General features: G+C 37.8%; 1 protein-coding gene across 1 annotated transcript in view; it reads left to right on the top strand.

Annotated features, from left to right (window-relative positions):
- Window positions 1–18,268, top strand: part of GIGYF2 (GRB10 interacting GYF protein 2) — a 130,838-nt gene that overhangs the window by 19,912 nt on the left and 92,658 nt on the right. Inside the window, 3 exon segments of the mRNA XM_079709614.1 lie at window positions 4,510–4,593; window positions 14,531–14,660; window positions 15,640–15,735. Of these exon segments, the coding sequence (XP_079565740.1) occupies window positions 4,553–4,593; window positions 14,531–14,660; window positions 15,640–15,735 (267 nt within the window). The 5' untranslated portion in view covers window positions 4,510–4,552.

The raw sequence follows: 18,268 nt of genomic DNA, 5'->3' as shown, positions 1-18,268 counted from the left end.
TTGGATGTAATTAGAGGCTGAGTCAGGGAAGCAGGTTAGGATTTTATTGTAATAATCCAGACATGAGTTAACAGATGTTGGCTATAATGAAAGGAGAATGCAGAAGGAATCTTGAAGGAGGAATTGACCAAATTTCAGGCAAAATGGTTGGATATGAGGGATAGAGAAGAGGAATGAATTTCCGATGACTAGGCTTTTGAGCCTGGCTGACCAGTGGATGGTGAAAACAGTGGTACCTTGATCAGTTGTTGTTAGATGGATATCTGGGAGGAGTAGGCTGCTGGAAAGCCACATAGGTCATGGGAGGAAAAGGTCGAATATGTAATTCACAGCAGGGGTGGGGGGCAGTTCAGAAATTTGTGGAAGAATTTTTGGCTGCTCTTGCTATGACAGCACCTCCACTGCATGTTCTACGTTAGATCCCCCATGATTCAGCAGGCAGAGTTCTACCCGAAGTGTCGGTAGAGAACACCATTGTAAGTAAGACTCAAGACAGTATCTACACAGAATTATAATTAAAGAAACCATGGGTACGCTGAGGGAAGTTAGAAAAGGAGAGAAGCTTTTGGGGAATGGTGACTAAATAGGAAGGAAGTGAAGATAGGAAAAATATATCAGTATATTGCTGGTCCTGGAGGAAAAGGAAGGAAATCGTTTCAAGAAAAGGCAGTCTGAAGAGGAGCTTCCCTGATGGTGCAGTGGTTGAGAGTCCGCCTGCCGATGCAGGGGATGCGGGTTTGTGCCCCGGTCCGGGAAGATGCCACATGCCGCAGAGCGGCTGGGCCCGTGGGCCATGGCCACTGAGCCTGTGCGTCCGGAACCTGTGCTCCGCAACAGGAGAGGCCACAGCAGTGAGAGACCCGTGTACCAAAAAAAAAAAAAAAAAAAAAAAAAAAAAAGCAGAAGAGCATGGTGGGAGCACAGCCTCCAGAGTCTGGCTCAAATCCTGATTTGCTGTAAAAATTCAGAGCTGTTTTCTAATTGGTCACAAGTCTGCTGGGGGTTTGCGTTGACATTTAGCTTGGTGGGGTTTAAATGACGGCCAAGCCTATGCTCATTTTGATACCTCACTGCATCCTTAGAAAGGGCAATTGAGAAATAAGTCCCACTTTCCATTCCAAATAATTTATAATTCAAAGACATCGTGTAAGACAATCCCTCCAGTACATATAAATAAATACATTAGAACTGGGCTCATTTAAATTGATTTGGAAGGAGCAATGTGAGGTGGGGAATTCAGGATTAGAAGTTACAGTACTTCAAATGTGTAGATTTCTTCAGTCATAGCTCGTAGATTTCCTGCTTTAATTCCTAAAGGAGAATGAGCAGAACACCGTTCTGAGTAACGTAGGTCTCTTTAGTTGACAATTCAATTGCTTGGATGATTATTCTAGGTTCTTAGGAGTTCTCGAGAAAACTCTTACCATAGGAAGTAGTAAATGGTGGTTAGGCTCCCAGCTCAAGGCATTAAAAACACGTCTGAGCGTTTAATGTTTTTGCTGTATGGTATTTTGTCTCTACCTAAAGGTTTATAGGTGGAATGAGTGATAAAGATTTCCTTGCTCGATGTTCTTTAGGTGCTGCCTGCATCCAGGGCTTCTGTAACTCAAGACCACTGCCTACACAACACAACTCTAGGGGCTCCATTTGCATCCTTTGTGGTAATGGCGCCCCTGGAGTTTGTATTTCCACGACCTGTGTAGCCTTGTAGTAGTTTAAAGGGGAAAAGAATATTAAATCTCTAAGAATGATTTTAGTATTTCCACAAATATCACAAATAATTCAGTTTTTAATTGAGATTCACTTGCTTTATAAATTCAGTCTGGTTCAAATCTGGACCTGCTTTATTAATTCAGAGCTGTTTTCCAGTGGTCAAAGTCCAAAGTCCATAGGGGTTTGATTTGGCTATGTGGAGTTTAAAATGGTGGTAAAAACGCTCCTTCAAGATGTTTTGTGTTACAGTAAAATCTTATAGTTGTAGTCTCTACAGGTCTGTTTGTTAGCCAAGTAGGTCCACGTACTTTTTTAAAGCACACTGAATTGATTTATGCTAAATAAGTTTACACAGCTGATTTGTAAGCAGGATACTTGTCCTCATCTACAGTGGGCACCTTACCTGACTTATCACTACCTGACAAGTGATTTCATTTGGGATGTACCATAATTTAATTGAATCTGACATGCATCAGTTGTGAGATTCTTCGTTTTATATATTACTAAGAAAGAAATCGTACTGCCAAGTAAACACTGGCACAGTTTTTTAATTACTTAGACTTTTTATTTTACATTTTGAAAAAGAATTCTTTTAAACTTATTTAGCAAATAAGGCTAATAGATTTTTATTATATAGTATATATTTTGTGCATATATAAAAAGGAAAATAGAAGTGAAATAAATTGGTTAAGATATTCTTCAGCTTTGTACACATTAAGTCTGACTCTTCTAAATTGTTGGAAACTTAGGATTGTAGAAGTCTCCTTCTTCCCTTTCCCCACCCGTGTAGTGTCATGTCATTAAGGGTGTTGGCGATGAAGCATTTCTTAAGAGAGTGTTCCATTATTCTCTCATTGATTTAAAATTCAGTGATTTGGTGCTAGTGAAGTTCTTAAAAGCAATCTAAGCTGTTTAATTTTTCCTCCTCTAAATACTTCAGGGCTGCTGCATGTGGCCACATGGGTTGTGCAGTGTCAAGTCTCACTAGCAGACCACAACAAGCTTATCGTCATGTGGTTTTTTTTCCTTTCTCAGGTTCTGCAAAGCACTTGAAATCATTCCTCCAGTGATGAAGAGTTGGCTTCACTAATATCCTATTGCTGTATTTGCTTTCTTTTCTATTACACAGTACGTTTCAATTTAGAATCATAGCATGATCTTTTTGAAGGTGTTTTAAGCAGCACTTAAAATCGGGTACTAGGAACGACACAATTGAAAGGATGACGATAAGGAGCGGCTCTGACCAAGTTTCACCCTTGTGCAGACAACGACAGCTGTGACACAGCTTCCACTGTGGGCCAGTAGCAGTTGTAGCATGGCACTGATGAAGATACATTCCAGTTTCAGAGAGTTTAAAGTGTGAAAAACCATATGCCTTATGTTTTTTTGGAATCATCAGTATGAGGTGGGGAGGGCACTAAATTGATCTCAGCTTGGGTCTGGTGTGCTCGCTTGTCTGGCCAGGCAAAAGGTAATCAGGGTTAAGTAAGAACATGGGAATCTCCTTGGAACCCACATGGTTGACATGGGGCCAGAAATACTTTCCAGGAAGAGGGCAGATAAATAGTTGATTATGGACGTTAAGCACATTTTTACTTTGCCGTTTCTGTGTTTTAGACCAATTTCTAGTTTATTGTTTTTAGATCTTTTAAACAGCACCAATCAGGGTGAGGTGATACATCTTGGACATATTTACAGTATGTTACAATGTTTACAGTATTTTCTGTTTTCTAAACTCTCATATCCTTTTTCTCAGCTTTATTGAGATATAATTGATATAACATTGTGTTGGTTTAAGGTGTCAGATGTGTTGATTTGATACATTTATATATTGCAAAGTGATTACCACCATAGCATTAGCTAACACCTCCATCCTATCACATAATTACCATTTCTTTTTTTTGTGAAAAAGAAACTCTTTTTAGCAACTTAGCAACTTTCAGGTATATAATACAGTATTATTAGCAACTTTCAAGTATACAATACAGTATTATTAGCTATAATCACCATACTGTACATTAGATTCCCCAGAACTTGTTAATCTTATAACTGGAGTTTGTACCTTTGACCAATATCTCCCCATTTCCCCCACCCCCTGCCCCTGGTAACCACCACTCTGCTCTCTTTGTTTCTATGAGTTTGGCTTTTTAAAGATTCCACATATACGTAATAAACAGTATTTGTCTTTCCCTGTCTGACTTACTTCACTTTAAGGTCTGATATCTTGAAATTGCTCTTGAAGGATCACTCATGAAATTGGTTAGCTTATTATTTTAACTTGATGGTCCAAGGTAACTTTTAAAGAATCACTAGAGTGTAAAGGGCTAAGCAGACAGTGGGGAGAGGAGAGTTGTGGCGGAAGCTGTGAGATAGGTAAGGAGAATCTTTGATACACCTCATGGTGATGGGAGAGCCATTGCAAGGGAGTAACACAAATTAAAATGTAAATCTGTTACCCTTCATTCCCTCCCCATTGCGCGAAGGCTAAAAAAGGAAATCCTTAATGTGGTCCCCAGTGCCCTGCATGGTCTTCTACCACCTATCTCACCAGCATCATCTTGTACCATGCCTCCTTCCCCCACATAAACATAAAAAGATGGTGAATTGGGATGTAAAGGTGGATTTATTCATTTTTACTTTGCCTGCTATATTGTTATAAATAGGGATTAAAAGAGCTCATTCTGGTGACTGGTTGAGAGGAGCACAAGCAAAACACACTCCCGAACTATACTTTCTGGGCTGGAATTCTGCATTTAATCTTGACCAACTGTATGGAGATATTTTTCTCTTTAACAGGTTTCTCCTCAAATAAAAATCTATTGTAAACATACGGAAAAGAATGGCAGCGGAAACGCAGACGCTGAACTTCGGGCCTGAATGGTGAGTTCTCAGAGCCTCATCCTGTTCGATATTGGATGACTAGTACAGTAGTAAGGTATTTGTGCAGGTGTTGGGGAGTTTATAAAATGTGCATGTTTTTGAGACTTTGCTTTATGTGCCTGCTTGAAAACAATATAGCTAGTCTACGAATAAGTTGTATTTGGTTAGTGACTGCATTTATACTTTATTAAAAAATCTTCCTGGGCTTCCCTGGTGGCGCAGTGGTTGAGAGTCCGCCTGCCGATGCAGGGGACGCGGGTTCGTGCCCCGGTCTGGGAGGGTCCCACGTGCCGCGGAGCGGCTGGGCCCGTGAGCCATGGCCGCTGAGCCTGCGCGTCCGGAGCCTGTGCTCCGCAACGGGAGAGGCCACAGCGGTGAGAGGCCCGCGTACTGCAAAAAAAAACAAAAAACAAAAAAAACCCCCAAAACTTCCTGTTTTGGTTGTGTAATGGTAATGGATTTAAAACTCCCCAGAGTCCCACCACCCTAGTAAATTATTTGTGCTTGAGCCCGTATCTAGGTGCATATATAATTTTATATAATTGTAACATTTTTATGTGTGTATGCTTTCTGCTACAATGTTTGTTTGTGAGTGCTATTCATAGACTCATTTGAAAAAATAGTTTTTATTAAATTATTATTTGAGTTTTATTTTTATTGATGGGCTAGGCAGGTGATCCAGAATTACACTGGCTATTAACATCCCATTTAGGATCGGGTTAGCATTTGCCATAATAACAATTAATTGACCTTTGAGTCTCTTACAGATATGTTTGGACCCCGAATATGGAATTCTCATGGAATTTTGAGATCCATCACCTTGTAGTGTGACTTTTTCCCCCCTCTTCTTTCTTTCCCCCCAAAGTTGGTGATTGAAGATCCTCTCATCAGTGGCGTGAATAATGATAGTTGCTTTTTCCATTCAAACATTGAACCAGAGGCAGTATATAAAATAGATAAATTGGAATAGTCTCTTAAATATTCTTGATTGTTTAGGTGGTGGTGGTTTGATAAATGATCCAGACTTCCTGTAGTGACTCCCTATTTGAGAACTCTTATTAACTTACCTTATTATATGCATTTCTTTTGATGTGTATTTCCTAAGTTTTCTTGGCCCTTATAGCTAGCATTTGGAGACTGAGGAGAAATCACTATTTGAAATTCTAAGAACTGATGCAACTTATATACTTTGGGAGTTTATTTTGGAAATGTTGACCTAAGTAATTCTGCACCTTTTTTAGTTCTTATTATTACCAAATCAATATATACTTCTAGAAAAATTAGAAATTAGAAGTAATCCGGAAGAAGATATAATCACCATAATTTCACTGTCCATGGTAACCACTGTAAATAGGTTGGTGTATCTTTCTAGGTAGTTTTGTGTATCTTATTTGTGTAAATGTACATTTATTTTCACAAAAATGGGATCATACTGTACATTCAGTTTTGTAACCTGCATTAAAAAAAAACACATTGGAAATATCTTTTTTTATCAATAAATATTTCCTGTTATCTTAAATGGTTGCATTGTATGGATGTACCATCATTTATTTAACTAGTCTTCTAGATGTAGCACATACAGGCTGTTCTCAGTTTTTCATTATTATAAAAATATTTTTGATGAACGTTCTGGAAGCTAAAACTTTATTCAAATCTTACCAGGTGGTCCATATAGCCCACTTTGTAAACCATTTTGTGTGCAGCTTTTCTGCCTTCATCTAGAATTTGTAACTGCTGCTCTTTTGTATTTACACACTCTCTTGTCTCTTTCTTTGTAAAAACATGATTAAAATTGTCAGCTAATTTAAGGTAGTTTTTTTTTTTTTCTTCCAGTATCTCTATTAAGAAATAACAAAGAGAGACAGTACAAGGAATTTAGCTAAAACAAAAGGAAAAAAACGCACTCCTGGTGATGTTTTAGAGTCATTACACATTTAACTTCATGCTGAATGGGTTGACAAACTACGGCCATGGGACTGTAAAGTTTTGTTGAAACACAGCCACGCTCATTTGTTTCCATAGTATCTGGCTGTTTTCACACTGGTGGCAAGGTTGAGTAGTTACAACAGAGGCCATCTGGCTCAAAAAGCTTAAATATTACTCTCTGGCCATTTACAAAAAAAAGTTTGCTGGCCTCTGTCCTAAACCATGGGTTCCCAAAGTCATTTCAGTGAGTCATTGACCCAGTCTATCAGTAACGTCTTACACATACTTTTCATCGGTATTCTGAAGTTTTGTTTGATGGTGTTTTGTTTGATCAGCCCAGTGTTTTACACAAAATTTGAATTGACGTAGCTTTAGCAGAGGAAAGTTACCAGTTCCATGCTAAAGCAGTAGCTTTACCTAACTGTTACCCTGCAGGCATTATAGAATTTAGGAGCCTTCCCTTAGTCATCTGAAATGCTGATAAACTGAGGAGCAAAAGTCTAAGTAGGCACACTGCCTTCTTTGCACCATCTATCAAAATTTCTTCTGGCAAAGGGAATATATGAGACCTTGAAGTAACTCAGGTAACCCTGATCTAGAAAGCTGCAGTATGAATAGAGACTGCTGCTGTGTTTTTTCTGCATGTAACTACATTCATTGTGAAACTTGAGGTAAGGAGCTATGTCCAGAATAACTTGAGAATCAAAGTTTAGAGTGATTACACTGAATCTGTGTGTAACTGAACCATACAGAAACATTTAGTGATACTATATTCTTTCTACTAAGGTCATCATTTTTATAATGATGTAAAACATAATGTTCGGTAAGAGATGTGTAAAAGGAAGAGGTTTATTTGACAGTAGTGAAGATGAGAGAGCATTGAAAATTGTGCTAGGGACAGACCATGAATGACCATAAGCATGGACTTTTTAAGGTAGGTCTGGAAGAATCATTAGGTCTTAGCTTATCTTTATATTTAGGATAAAAAAATGTATTACATAATTACCAAAGCAGTTTTTAAAAGAGTGAGATAGATTTAATGGAGCAGTAAATCATTTTTTAGGTATAAAACAAGAGTCACTTTAAATGTTTACTCAAATACTACCACCTTAGATGTTTTCTGACCACCTGTATAACAACTCCCCTTACTCCCTACCTCCCTTTCCCTGTTTAATTTTTTTCTTCATGGTCTATACCAAAATATAACATGCCAAATATTTTACTTATTTTCTTTATTATTTATATTCCATCCTCCAGCCCCCACTAGACTGTGCGCTCCTTCGAGGGCAAGTACTTTGGTCTCGATTTTGTACTGTTTGTTCATTGCTGTATCTCCAGTGCCTGGCACATAGTAGGTACTCAATAAATATTTGTTAAATGAATGAGTGAATTGTTGGAAAGTAAAGTTGTTTTTAATACTTCGCTATTGTCAATATGTATATACATCCTTGAACAGTTCTTTTTGTGTTGCTGATTATTTCCTTTGGAGTAATATCTTAGAAGTGGAATTATTAAATCAAAAGTTTAATTTTTAAGGCTTTGGATGATATATGGACAGACTGACCACAAGAAGGATTGTATAAATTTAATTCCCATCCGCTGCCTGTTTACTTCACCGTTGACAGAACACAGAGTACCGCCTTGAAGAAAAAATTTTTTTAGTTCTAAATCTGGAAGATTTAGGATTTTAAAGAATTTTTTTGTTGTTAGTCCCAGTAGTAAAATAATTCACGCTCATTCCATAAAACCTTGGAGGAAGCAGTAGTACAAAAGGAGAAAGAAATGATCTAAGTTACCCTTAATTGTGCCACCCAAAGGACGACCATTGTTAATATTTTGGCTTGTATCCTCCTGTTCTTTCTTGTTTGCAAATAATTGTATACTTCAAGACATTTTAAAAAAGCAAGACATTCATTGTAACTTGCTTTATTTGGGGATTTTTATTTTGAGCATTCAAAATCTACTTAGATAAGTCTGGATAATAAAGGAATTTATTATAGCAGAATGAATAATTGCAGACAGTTACCTGGCTTTATGGGGAAGGAGCCAAGGAACCTCACTTGGGGTTTTTCTGTCTCATCTCCATGGCCTTAAGGAAGTTTCCCCAGGTCTTTCCTTGCAAAAATGAATGAGGCACTTTTGTTTTTCCCAAAGCACTTTGTTTAGACCTATGTTAAAGTAGTTATGACCTTGTACTGTGTCTCTTTATATGTGTTTACCTTACTCAGAAAAGAACTAATTCCATTAAGAAAGGCACTGTATTTCTCAATTTTGGTAAGCCCATTGTTGAGCTAGTGTAGGTACTTAGTAAATACATGTTGAATGATTCAAGTCTTAGGGTGGGGGACATGGGGGCAAGAGAATTCAAACCTGAGATTGCTAGGTTACTATTCATGCTATTCATGATCTTTGTGGAATTGTGGAGAAAATGAGAGATGTTCTAGAGGATGGAATGCATTAATAATCCCAGTTTGCAAAAAGAGTAAAAGATAACGGCCATCTGAAGGAATGATAAATTAGATGTTATCCTAGGGTGTATTTTAGAAGAGAATATTAAAAGTTGTTTAGAAAACATTTTATCAAGTGCCTCATATGTTTTATGTCTTGGGTTAGGTGCTGAGGCAACAAGGATAAAGGACATGGTACCTACTTTTGAATTATTTAGTGTGGCAGCTGACACTAAATAATTTCACAGGAATGTCAATGCTGTAAAGGGAGTATGATGCCAGTACAGGATATTCAGCTGCTCATTTGATGCCTGTAGGCATCTCATCCTTCAGAGTTTTCCAAAACTGAGCTTATGAATTTTGCTCTTTTAAATTTCTTCTTTTATTTCATCTTAATACCACAGTGTGCCCCTTTCCTCAAGCCAGAAGTCTTGGAGTTATCCTGGATATTTTCTTTTACTTCTGTATCCCTGCGTCTATTCCACCACAATGTTGTGTCAATTCTACCTCCAAAATATCTCTTGAATCCATTCATTTCTTTCCATCTTCATTGCCTCCACCCTAGTGTAAGCCACCATCATCTCTGACATAAACTATAAGGAGTGGCCTTCTGATGTTTCCCGGCTTCCATTCTTTCTTCGAATTGCTCTCCCCACTGCAGCCAAAGTAATCTTAAAATGTAAATTGGATCAAGTTTTCTCCAGAATCCTTCACCAGGTCCCTATTTGTATGACTGTTTATTAGCTTTTTTTCCCACTAGACAATTAGTTCCATGAACATTGGGCAGATACTTGTGTGTAGACTTCTCTCCTTTCCCTCCTGCCACTCTCTTTCCAACCCCCATCCTCCTCATTGTCTCTGTTCTTTTCCTTTCCTCCTTTCCACTTAACCTGTCTGCTTCCAGGCAGTCCCCACCACACCCCAGGTGAAAAAATATTAGATTGGAAAAAATATTCCAGATAGAAAGGGCATGTGTAAAGACAAGGGGACAGGAAAGTGTAGGTTTAAGAGGGGAATTCCAAGACGTTTGCCTTTACTGTAATGTGAAGTGTGGGAGAGAAGAGCTTGCAGGTAGCCCTTTTATGTTAAGAAGCTTTGGATTTTATTTGATCATTGTGTACCAGTGAAGAATTGTTGAGCAGGGAGTGTTTTATTCAGATTTGCATTTGAAATAAATAACTGGTAGTAGTGTGGAGGATGGACTATGACTAATTAAAGTGTTTAGGATGCCGTTGCAGCAGTCGAGGTAAGAAATAAAAGTGAACAATAATAGGTTACTTGATCAGGGGATGGTTTGAGAGATACAGGATTTAAAACTGGTGGGACGGGCTTCCCTGGTGGCGCAGTGGTTGGGAGTCCGCCTGCCGATGCAGGGGACACGGGTTCGGGCCCCGGTCCGGGAGGATCCCACGTGCCGTGGAGCGGCTGGGCCCGTGAGCTACGGCCGCTGGGCCTGCGCGTCCGGAGCCTGTGCTCCGCAACGGGAGAGGCCACAGCAGTGAGAGGACCGCGTACCAAAAAAAAAAAAAAAAAAAACTGGTGGGACGTTGTAATTGGTTATGGGAGATGGATAGAAGGTGAGGAGTAAAGGATGATTTCCAGACTCTTAATCCAGCGGCTGAGTAGATGGTGGTATCCTTACTTGCCTTTGGGAATACAGGTGATGAAGGAGGTTGGGATGAATAAACTGATGAGTAGGGTTTTGGATATGATAAACTTGAAGGGCTGTGAGTGGTTGAATAAGAAAACCCTACTAGTGAAGAGTTCAGAGCTGGAATTGAGAGTTGTGAGCTTACACAGAAGTGCTTTTTGATTCGTGTGTCTTCACACATCTACATTGAAATTCTAAATTACATTTTTAAGCTGAAGTTTGGATCTTGGACAACAGTTAACAAGTGAGGATTGTGGAGTATCGGGGGGTTTTAGACAGCCCTGCTGCTGCTACCTATCAGTTACTACTAGTACTGCTAGGAGTAGCACTGGGCCTCCTGTGTTAAACAGATCTCCATATGGCTAGGAAGATGAAGATGATAAGGATAGAGAAATTTCACTTGGGCCTAGTGTTGAGGTTACTGAACTTTCTAGCGCAGTAGAGTGCTAGGGGAGAAGCCAGGTTGCGTTGGGTTTTGAAGTGATTGGGAAGTGAGAATGTGGAGGTGTCTCTGAAATGAAGAGGAAAGATGACCAGTGCTGCATAGGTAGAGGGGGATGCTGCATTAGAGGAGTTTTAAACAAATCACTATTAGATATATTTATATTTAGAGATGAGGGGAAAGCCAATAGGGAAGGGCTGAATTTCTAAGAGAGGGTTGTATGGAGCAAGATCCTAGCGGAGTTAAAGGTCACTGGTGGATTTTTAGGGAAAGACATTATCCACATATGTTTTAGCTTTTCCACATATCTGTAGGTGAAGGAAGACTCGGGATAGGATTTGTTAATTATTTAGTATAGCACAGCCATTATCCTGATTCAGGCTACTGTCTTCTCCAAGTCTGAATTACTCTCAGCCTGCCTTGGTCTGTTCTCTTCACAGTAGCTAGAGGAATCTCTTGAGTATGCATTCTGGCCGTGTTACTTTTTAGGTCTGGTGCCTATAAGAAGTGTTCAGTTCACAGGCATGGAAAGCCGGTGGGGTTTGTGGGTGGCTTTGAAACCTTGTGAGGAGCAGATGAAATTAGGCATGTTGGGCAGTGAGAGGGAGAGTCTCTGGTGAGATGGAATAACTGCAAATACTGGGATGATTTTCACTTGGAAGAGCGCTTAGATGTGCCCTCGAGTGGTAGAAACTCTTGGGGAGCATATTGACGCAGTATAAGAAAGATATTTTAAAATTATATATTAATTATACATATGTATATATATTTAAAAATTAATTTTTGGCAGAATAAACCTTGGCTATTTTAAATAAAAATTTGGAAAGATTTTGGTCTTTTTAGTCATAAAAACCTAGTTTTGGACTCTTTGTTCTGCTGGCGGTGATTGTGGGCAAATTGCTTAACTCCTTGGCTTCATTTTTCTCATCTCTTATATTGGGGTTGTTGTGGAACTTAAATGAGGTAATGTATGTGTAACGTTCCCAGCTTCAGTTCTTAGTGGATATTAATTCCACTTTTTCAGGAAAGAGCTCAAATATACATGAATTTGATGCAAACCACTGTACCGGAAGGTCCTTCAGCAGTGGTTGGATCACTCCTTCGCGGGCATGTTGTTTTCTTACTGGTTTGTTTAACCTGTCTTGTAGGAGTTGGACTCAATGACCTCTGAGTCCAAGAATAATTGGAAAGAAAACGAAAGACCAACCCAGTAGCAGTGAACACTGCTAGCACCCAGATTGTGTCTTAATATATATATTACTAAAGAGGATCAGGCTCCCTGGTGAAATGGTTGAATCTAAGTCTGAGGCAAGAAATAAGCTGATTTTGGAACATTTGACATACCAGATAAAAAAGAAGCTGTTAAAGACTACTAGGGTTGGGTCAGAAGGACTTGGGAGCCAACCTGAAGCCTCTCCCACTGGGCAAAGATGAGATAGTTTGAGTATTGCTAAGAATAATTGCAGTGAACTGAAATACATTAATAAAAAATAATTTGTTACTATTGGAGGACGTTAGTGAACCAAGTCATTATTTTGAAAATTAATAAGTGAAAAAGAAGAATGAAGGCTTTTTCCTTCCTTTCTTACATGAACTATATCCTATTAGGTAATACCAAATAGCGTAAGAGGGAAGTTTCTCTTTGTAGAACTGTTCAAGCTAGCAAATAAAGAAGAAATGATAAAGTCACTTTGCAACCTTAGTGAACTTAAGGATCTAAGCTTTGGTCATCAGGGACTGCTTAGCCTCGCAAAACCAACCAGGCAGTATGTGCCTCCTGATGGAATAACACACCACCACATGGAAGTAGTCTTGCCAAGTCTGATAAGGCTCTGCATCCAGTCACCAATTTACATGAAATGCAGAGAACAGAGAAACATGTTAAACTATATCACAGGGATAAAATCAGCAAAATCAAGACTTAAAAGAAAAATCCTTATCTTTTAGAACATTCTGAAATATTTACAGATGAGATAACTTTTCTTCAAAAGATTTTCTCAAAACTTGAAAATAATTTCCTTTAAAAATCTTGAAAGCCGAAGATTTCCTTCAAAATAGTATTAAAGGATGGTTAGATGATGCTGCAGAAGGAGCAGTATGGATTGGGGACTGGGTGATGGGTACATGGCAGTTTGTTATATTCTTCTTGTTACTTTTATATATGTTCCAAATTGTCCATAATAAAACATTAAAAAATAAGTGGAAAGAGAAGATAGAAACACTGAAATAAAAAACAAAACCCTGGAGTCTAACTTTACTAATGCATACTCCTTTTTTTTTTTTGGTATTGCTTTCTACATGTAAGCACATTTTATATATTTACTATGTACATACTGTTTTTTTCTGCCGTTTTTGAATAATGTGCAAGTATTTACTCTGCTTGGCCTTCACACTTTTTAATGCATAATTTGTAGACCATTCTCCCCTCCCCTTTTTTGTCAATAAAGCTTAGCAATTTGGGGGATATATTTTAATGCTTCTGTTGAATTTTCCTTTGTGCTAAACTACTGTATTGCAGTACCGTGGTCCATTTTACCCTTGTTATCTATTACTTTATAGAACTTTGGGCCACTCCCAGATAATCAGCTACTCCTGATGGTAGTTTCCCACTTGCTAGTTGACGCAGTGCTGCAGTACGATCATACTCTTGCCATTTTTTTGCTGAGGTTCTCCCCCGCACCCCGCTCCTTTTTAAAATAAAAACATCTTATTATAAAATTAAAACGTTTCTCTTTTCCTAGTTCCATTCCTTAGAGGCAGCTGCTATTATCAGCTAGAAGTATATTTTTACTTTTTTTTTCTTAGTAAATATGGCTTTTATATTTTTTCTCCTTGTACTGCACTTTTTTCACTGCATTTTTAAATTCTCTACACTGATCACTAATTGCTTTCATTAAAAGTGAATTATGAAATATTGCGGGCATATATAAAAGTATCATCTTTTTTATAAGCTTCTGTATTTTGCTTTTTCTTTTGTGTAGCATACTTTGTTAAATATTAGCAAATCATTCTTTGAAGTGGCTGTTTTAGTTTATAATCCCACAAATACTACTTGAGAATTTGCATTGTTTTGCATCCTTACCAACAACTGGTATTGTCAGATTTATTAATTTTTATTAATCTAGTGGTTGTAAGGTGATATATGACTTTTGTTTTAATTATATGTTGTTTTTATAGTTTGGAAAAAGGTGTCCCCATCTCACCCCCTAAGCTTCTCACAGACATGCCACGATACTTTCTAAGTTAAGGAATTTTCAAATGGTCGTCTAGTTATTTCTCAATGAGCTGTTTTCTTAGTGAGCTATTATAGCAGGTTGTGTTAGAGCTAAAATCTTGGATACTTTGAGATAATGGGTTTTTTTTCTGTTCTTTTTTATTTTATAAAATTTTTATAGTATATTATATGAAAATAAAAAGTCCTTACTGCCAGAATATTTGACACTTCATTTTATATTCTGTCTACTGTTTTAGGCTCCGAGCTCTGTCCAGTGGTGGGAGTATTACATCCCCTCCTCTTTCTCCAGCATTGCCGAAGTATAAATTAGCAGACTATCGTTATGGCAGAGAAGAAATGTTAGCACTTTTCCTTAAAGACAACAAGGTAAGAAAGTAGGAAAGAGTTCAGAATTATGAATGAGATTTCAGGTTATGTACAATTATGTGCTGATATATGAAACAGCCATGGTTTTTCTCTCTACCTTTTTTTTTCCTGCTTTGAAACCTGCAGTAGTTCACAGAGGCTCTTCTAAATGTTACGTACTCTTTATTTTTTTAGAGAAGACCTAACATTTCATTACAGGAGTAGAAAGCTTCATGAAAACAGGAGAGTAGTCAGGACTTAATGCTTTGTCTAACTGATTTCCTCTTAACCTCTATTTCTATCCCAGTATGATGGCTGAGAAAGGAAGAATTTTTCTCTTCTCTCTTTATTGCATCTCTTCTTATTCTTTCCAGTTAGGAGTGAGAAGGGCAGATGCTTCTCTTGTTCTTTTCTTTTGAGTTAAATATAAAATTTTCAGTGGGGACAAGATCTTAAAATGTGACACCACATTTGTGTTACTTATAAATGATCAAAACTCAAACAGTATAAAATACCTTTTCTTAAAAAACATTTTTATTGGAGTATAATTGCTTTACAATGGTGTGTTAGTTTCTGCTTTATATAAAATACACTTTCATTCCCTGACTAGTGAGAAATAACATTTTCTATTTTTTAAGTATACTTTGTTTTTAATTTTATTAATGGATTAAGAATCAAATTTTAATGATGGTTGCTTAGGACAGATACAGTTGCTTGTAAAACTCTCCTACCACTTTGTGCTTTGAGTTAAATATGCACTCTGGAATACCAGAGTCAGTGCTGTATATCAAATCTGAGAGTGGTAGTCTGATGGGAGGACAGGGAGAGTGACTGGGGTTTTTAATGTTTGACCCTTTCAGAATATTAATTGTGTCTCAATAAGCTTTAATCCATATTTTTAATAATCAGCAACAGGTGAATCAAAGAATATTTTCTTGTTTTATCTTCTTGTAATTAGAGGGATAGCATTAATCTCTTGGTCATGTGTTTGGTCAAACAGATACCTTCAGACCTTCTGGATAAAGAATTTCTGCCTATCCTACAAGAGGAACCCCTGCCGCCATTGGCTCTTGTACCCTTTACAGAAGAAGAACAGGTTGGTATCTATCTGCCTTTGAGCTCCAGTCAAACCCTTGTTCCTTCCCAGTGAGGCATGAAAATGTGAAGTTCCTACTCAGGCCCTAAGGAGTGTCCTCCATTCCCCCCAGATCTGCTTCCTTATTACTCTTTTCTTGGTGTTGGGTTGCCTCTCTTAGTTGACTAGATTCTGCTTTAGATCTGAAGCTGTTGAGTGTAAGGAGATGTATTTGAGTAGAGAGAGAGTTATTTTTGGGGGGAGAGGGCCTTCTTTTCAGAAACATGTCATTTTTCAGTTCTTCTGCAAAACATGAATTCTCACCAATTTTTTACCAGTTCTTACATTAAAGGAAAATGTAGATCTTCAGCTTACAATGTGCTTAAAAATATGCTCTTCTGTCACCAATTTTTTTAAAAAATAAATTTATTTATTTATTTTTGGCTGCATTGGGTCTTCATTGCTGCACGTGGGCTTTCTCTAGTTGCGGCGAGCAGGGGCTACTCTTCGTTGCGGTGTGCAGGCTTCTCATTGTGGTGGCTTCTCTTTGTTGTGGAGCACGGGCTCTAGGCACGCGGGCTGCAGTAGTTGTGGCCCTGTCACCAATTTTTAAAATGATATTGTGAGAAAGTTAGAGTTTTGGGCTGGAAAGTAGCACATTTTGTGTTTGTCCTTTTATAGTGTACTAAGTGAATACAGCAGAGTTGTATGCTACAGAATCAGTACACAAATATCAGTTGTATTTCTGTATACTAGCAATGGACAGTTCACAAAGGAAATTAAGAAAACAATTCCATTTACAGTAGTATTAAAAACAGAATACTTGGTTGAACTTCCCTGGTGGCGTAGTGGTTAAGAATTCACCTGCTGTGCAGGGGATACGGGTTTGATCTCTGGTCAGGGAAGATCCCACATGCTGCGGGGCACCTAAGCCCTCGAGCCACAACTACTGAGCCCATGCACCACAACTGCTGAAGCCCGCGCGCCCTAGAGCCCAAGCACCACAACTAATGAGCCCACATACCACAACTACTGAAGCCCGCGTGCTCTAGGGCCCGCGATCTGCAACAAGAGAAGCCACCACAGTGAGAAGCCTGTGCACTGCGATGAAGAGTAGCCCCCACTGGCCGCAACTAGAGAAAGCCCATGTGTAGCAATGAAGATCCAACGCAGCCAAAGATAAAAATAAAAAAACAAAATACTTAGGAATAAGGAGGTATAAAACTTTTACATAAAAATTATAAAACACTGTTGAAAGAAATTAAAGGCTAAATAAGTGGAAAGGCATCAGCATTTATTAAGCCATGGAAGACTTAATATTGTTAATTGATCTACTGTCAGTACAGTCCCCATCAAAATCCCAGTGGCTTTTTGGGTAGAAACTGACCAGCTGATCTTAAAATTCATATGGAATTGCAAGGGACCCTAAGTAGTTAAAACGATTTTGAAAAAGAACAAAGCTGGAGGACCTATACTTCCAGTTTTAGAACTTACTACAAAGCTACAGTAATCAAAACAGTGGCTTAAGGATAGACATATAGATTAGCTGATTAGAACTGAAAGTTTGGAAATAAAAACAAAACACTCCATACTGCTAAATTGTTTTCAAGCAACTTTGTATGAGGATATTTCTTTTGTTTCACTGCTGCCACACCTGTAGCATTTTACCATTACTTCTGCCATGTTCAGTATTTTTATTAATTAATTATTTTGAATAAGCAGTAAATCATATGGTTTAAAAATCAAAATTTACAGAACAGTATATAATAGAAAATCTCTCTCCCATCCTTTCCCCCAGCCACCTGTCTCCTTTTCCGAAAGGCAGCCAGTGTTAGCAGCTTCTTGTATATTTTTCCAAGTAAATATGTTTTCCCCCTTTTTGTGCAGGTGATGGTGTATACTAAGCTTTGTTCTATACTTCCAACATTTTTATTGAAAAAATTCTCTGCAGATTTGGATAAAATATTCTTCCATTGTTTTACTTTGCATTTCTTTCCCTAGTGCAGAGTTTCTCAGATGTTTGCATTTATATTTCTTTTAATTTTTTGTTCTTGTCTTTGCCAGTTTTTCTTTTGGTTAGTAATCTTTTTCTTGAGCTAGCCCTAACCCTAACCTATTAAATTTTCTAAATTTTTAATTGCATTTGATTTCATTTATGATTTTTTTAATGTAGAAGCTAATTTTTATATAGCTCAGTATACCAGTTTCAATCTTTTGTGATTATTTTTCCAACTGTTTATGAATATTTTTAATAGTTTCTTTTTATTTTTCCTTAAATGACTGCCTGGATTTCTTAGAGACTACATGGGCCAGAAAAGCTTTGTAATAAGTAGGGAGGAGGACTTGCTACTAGTTACCAAAACGTGATAGACTTTTAATTAAAAAAAAAAAGTAATTGAATCATTCAGAAAAATCCTGTAACATTTCTAAGAAATTGTATTTACTAAGGGCTACACAAATCATTTGAAAAATAAAAAATTATTCAACAGATGCTGCTGGGAAGTGTTGGTTAACAATTTGAAAAGGAATAAAGTTAGGTATGCAGTACACCTAC

This window comes from Hyperoodon ampullatus (assembly GCF_949752795.1).
Source record: "Hyperoodon ampullatus genome assembly, chromosome: 8".
NCBI classification, from domain to species: Eukaryota; Metazoa; Chordata; class Mammalia; order Artiodactyla; family Ziphiidae; genus Hyperoodon; species Hyperoodon ampullatus.
This window is presented reverse-complemented; position numbering and strand designations above follow the sequence as displayed.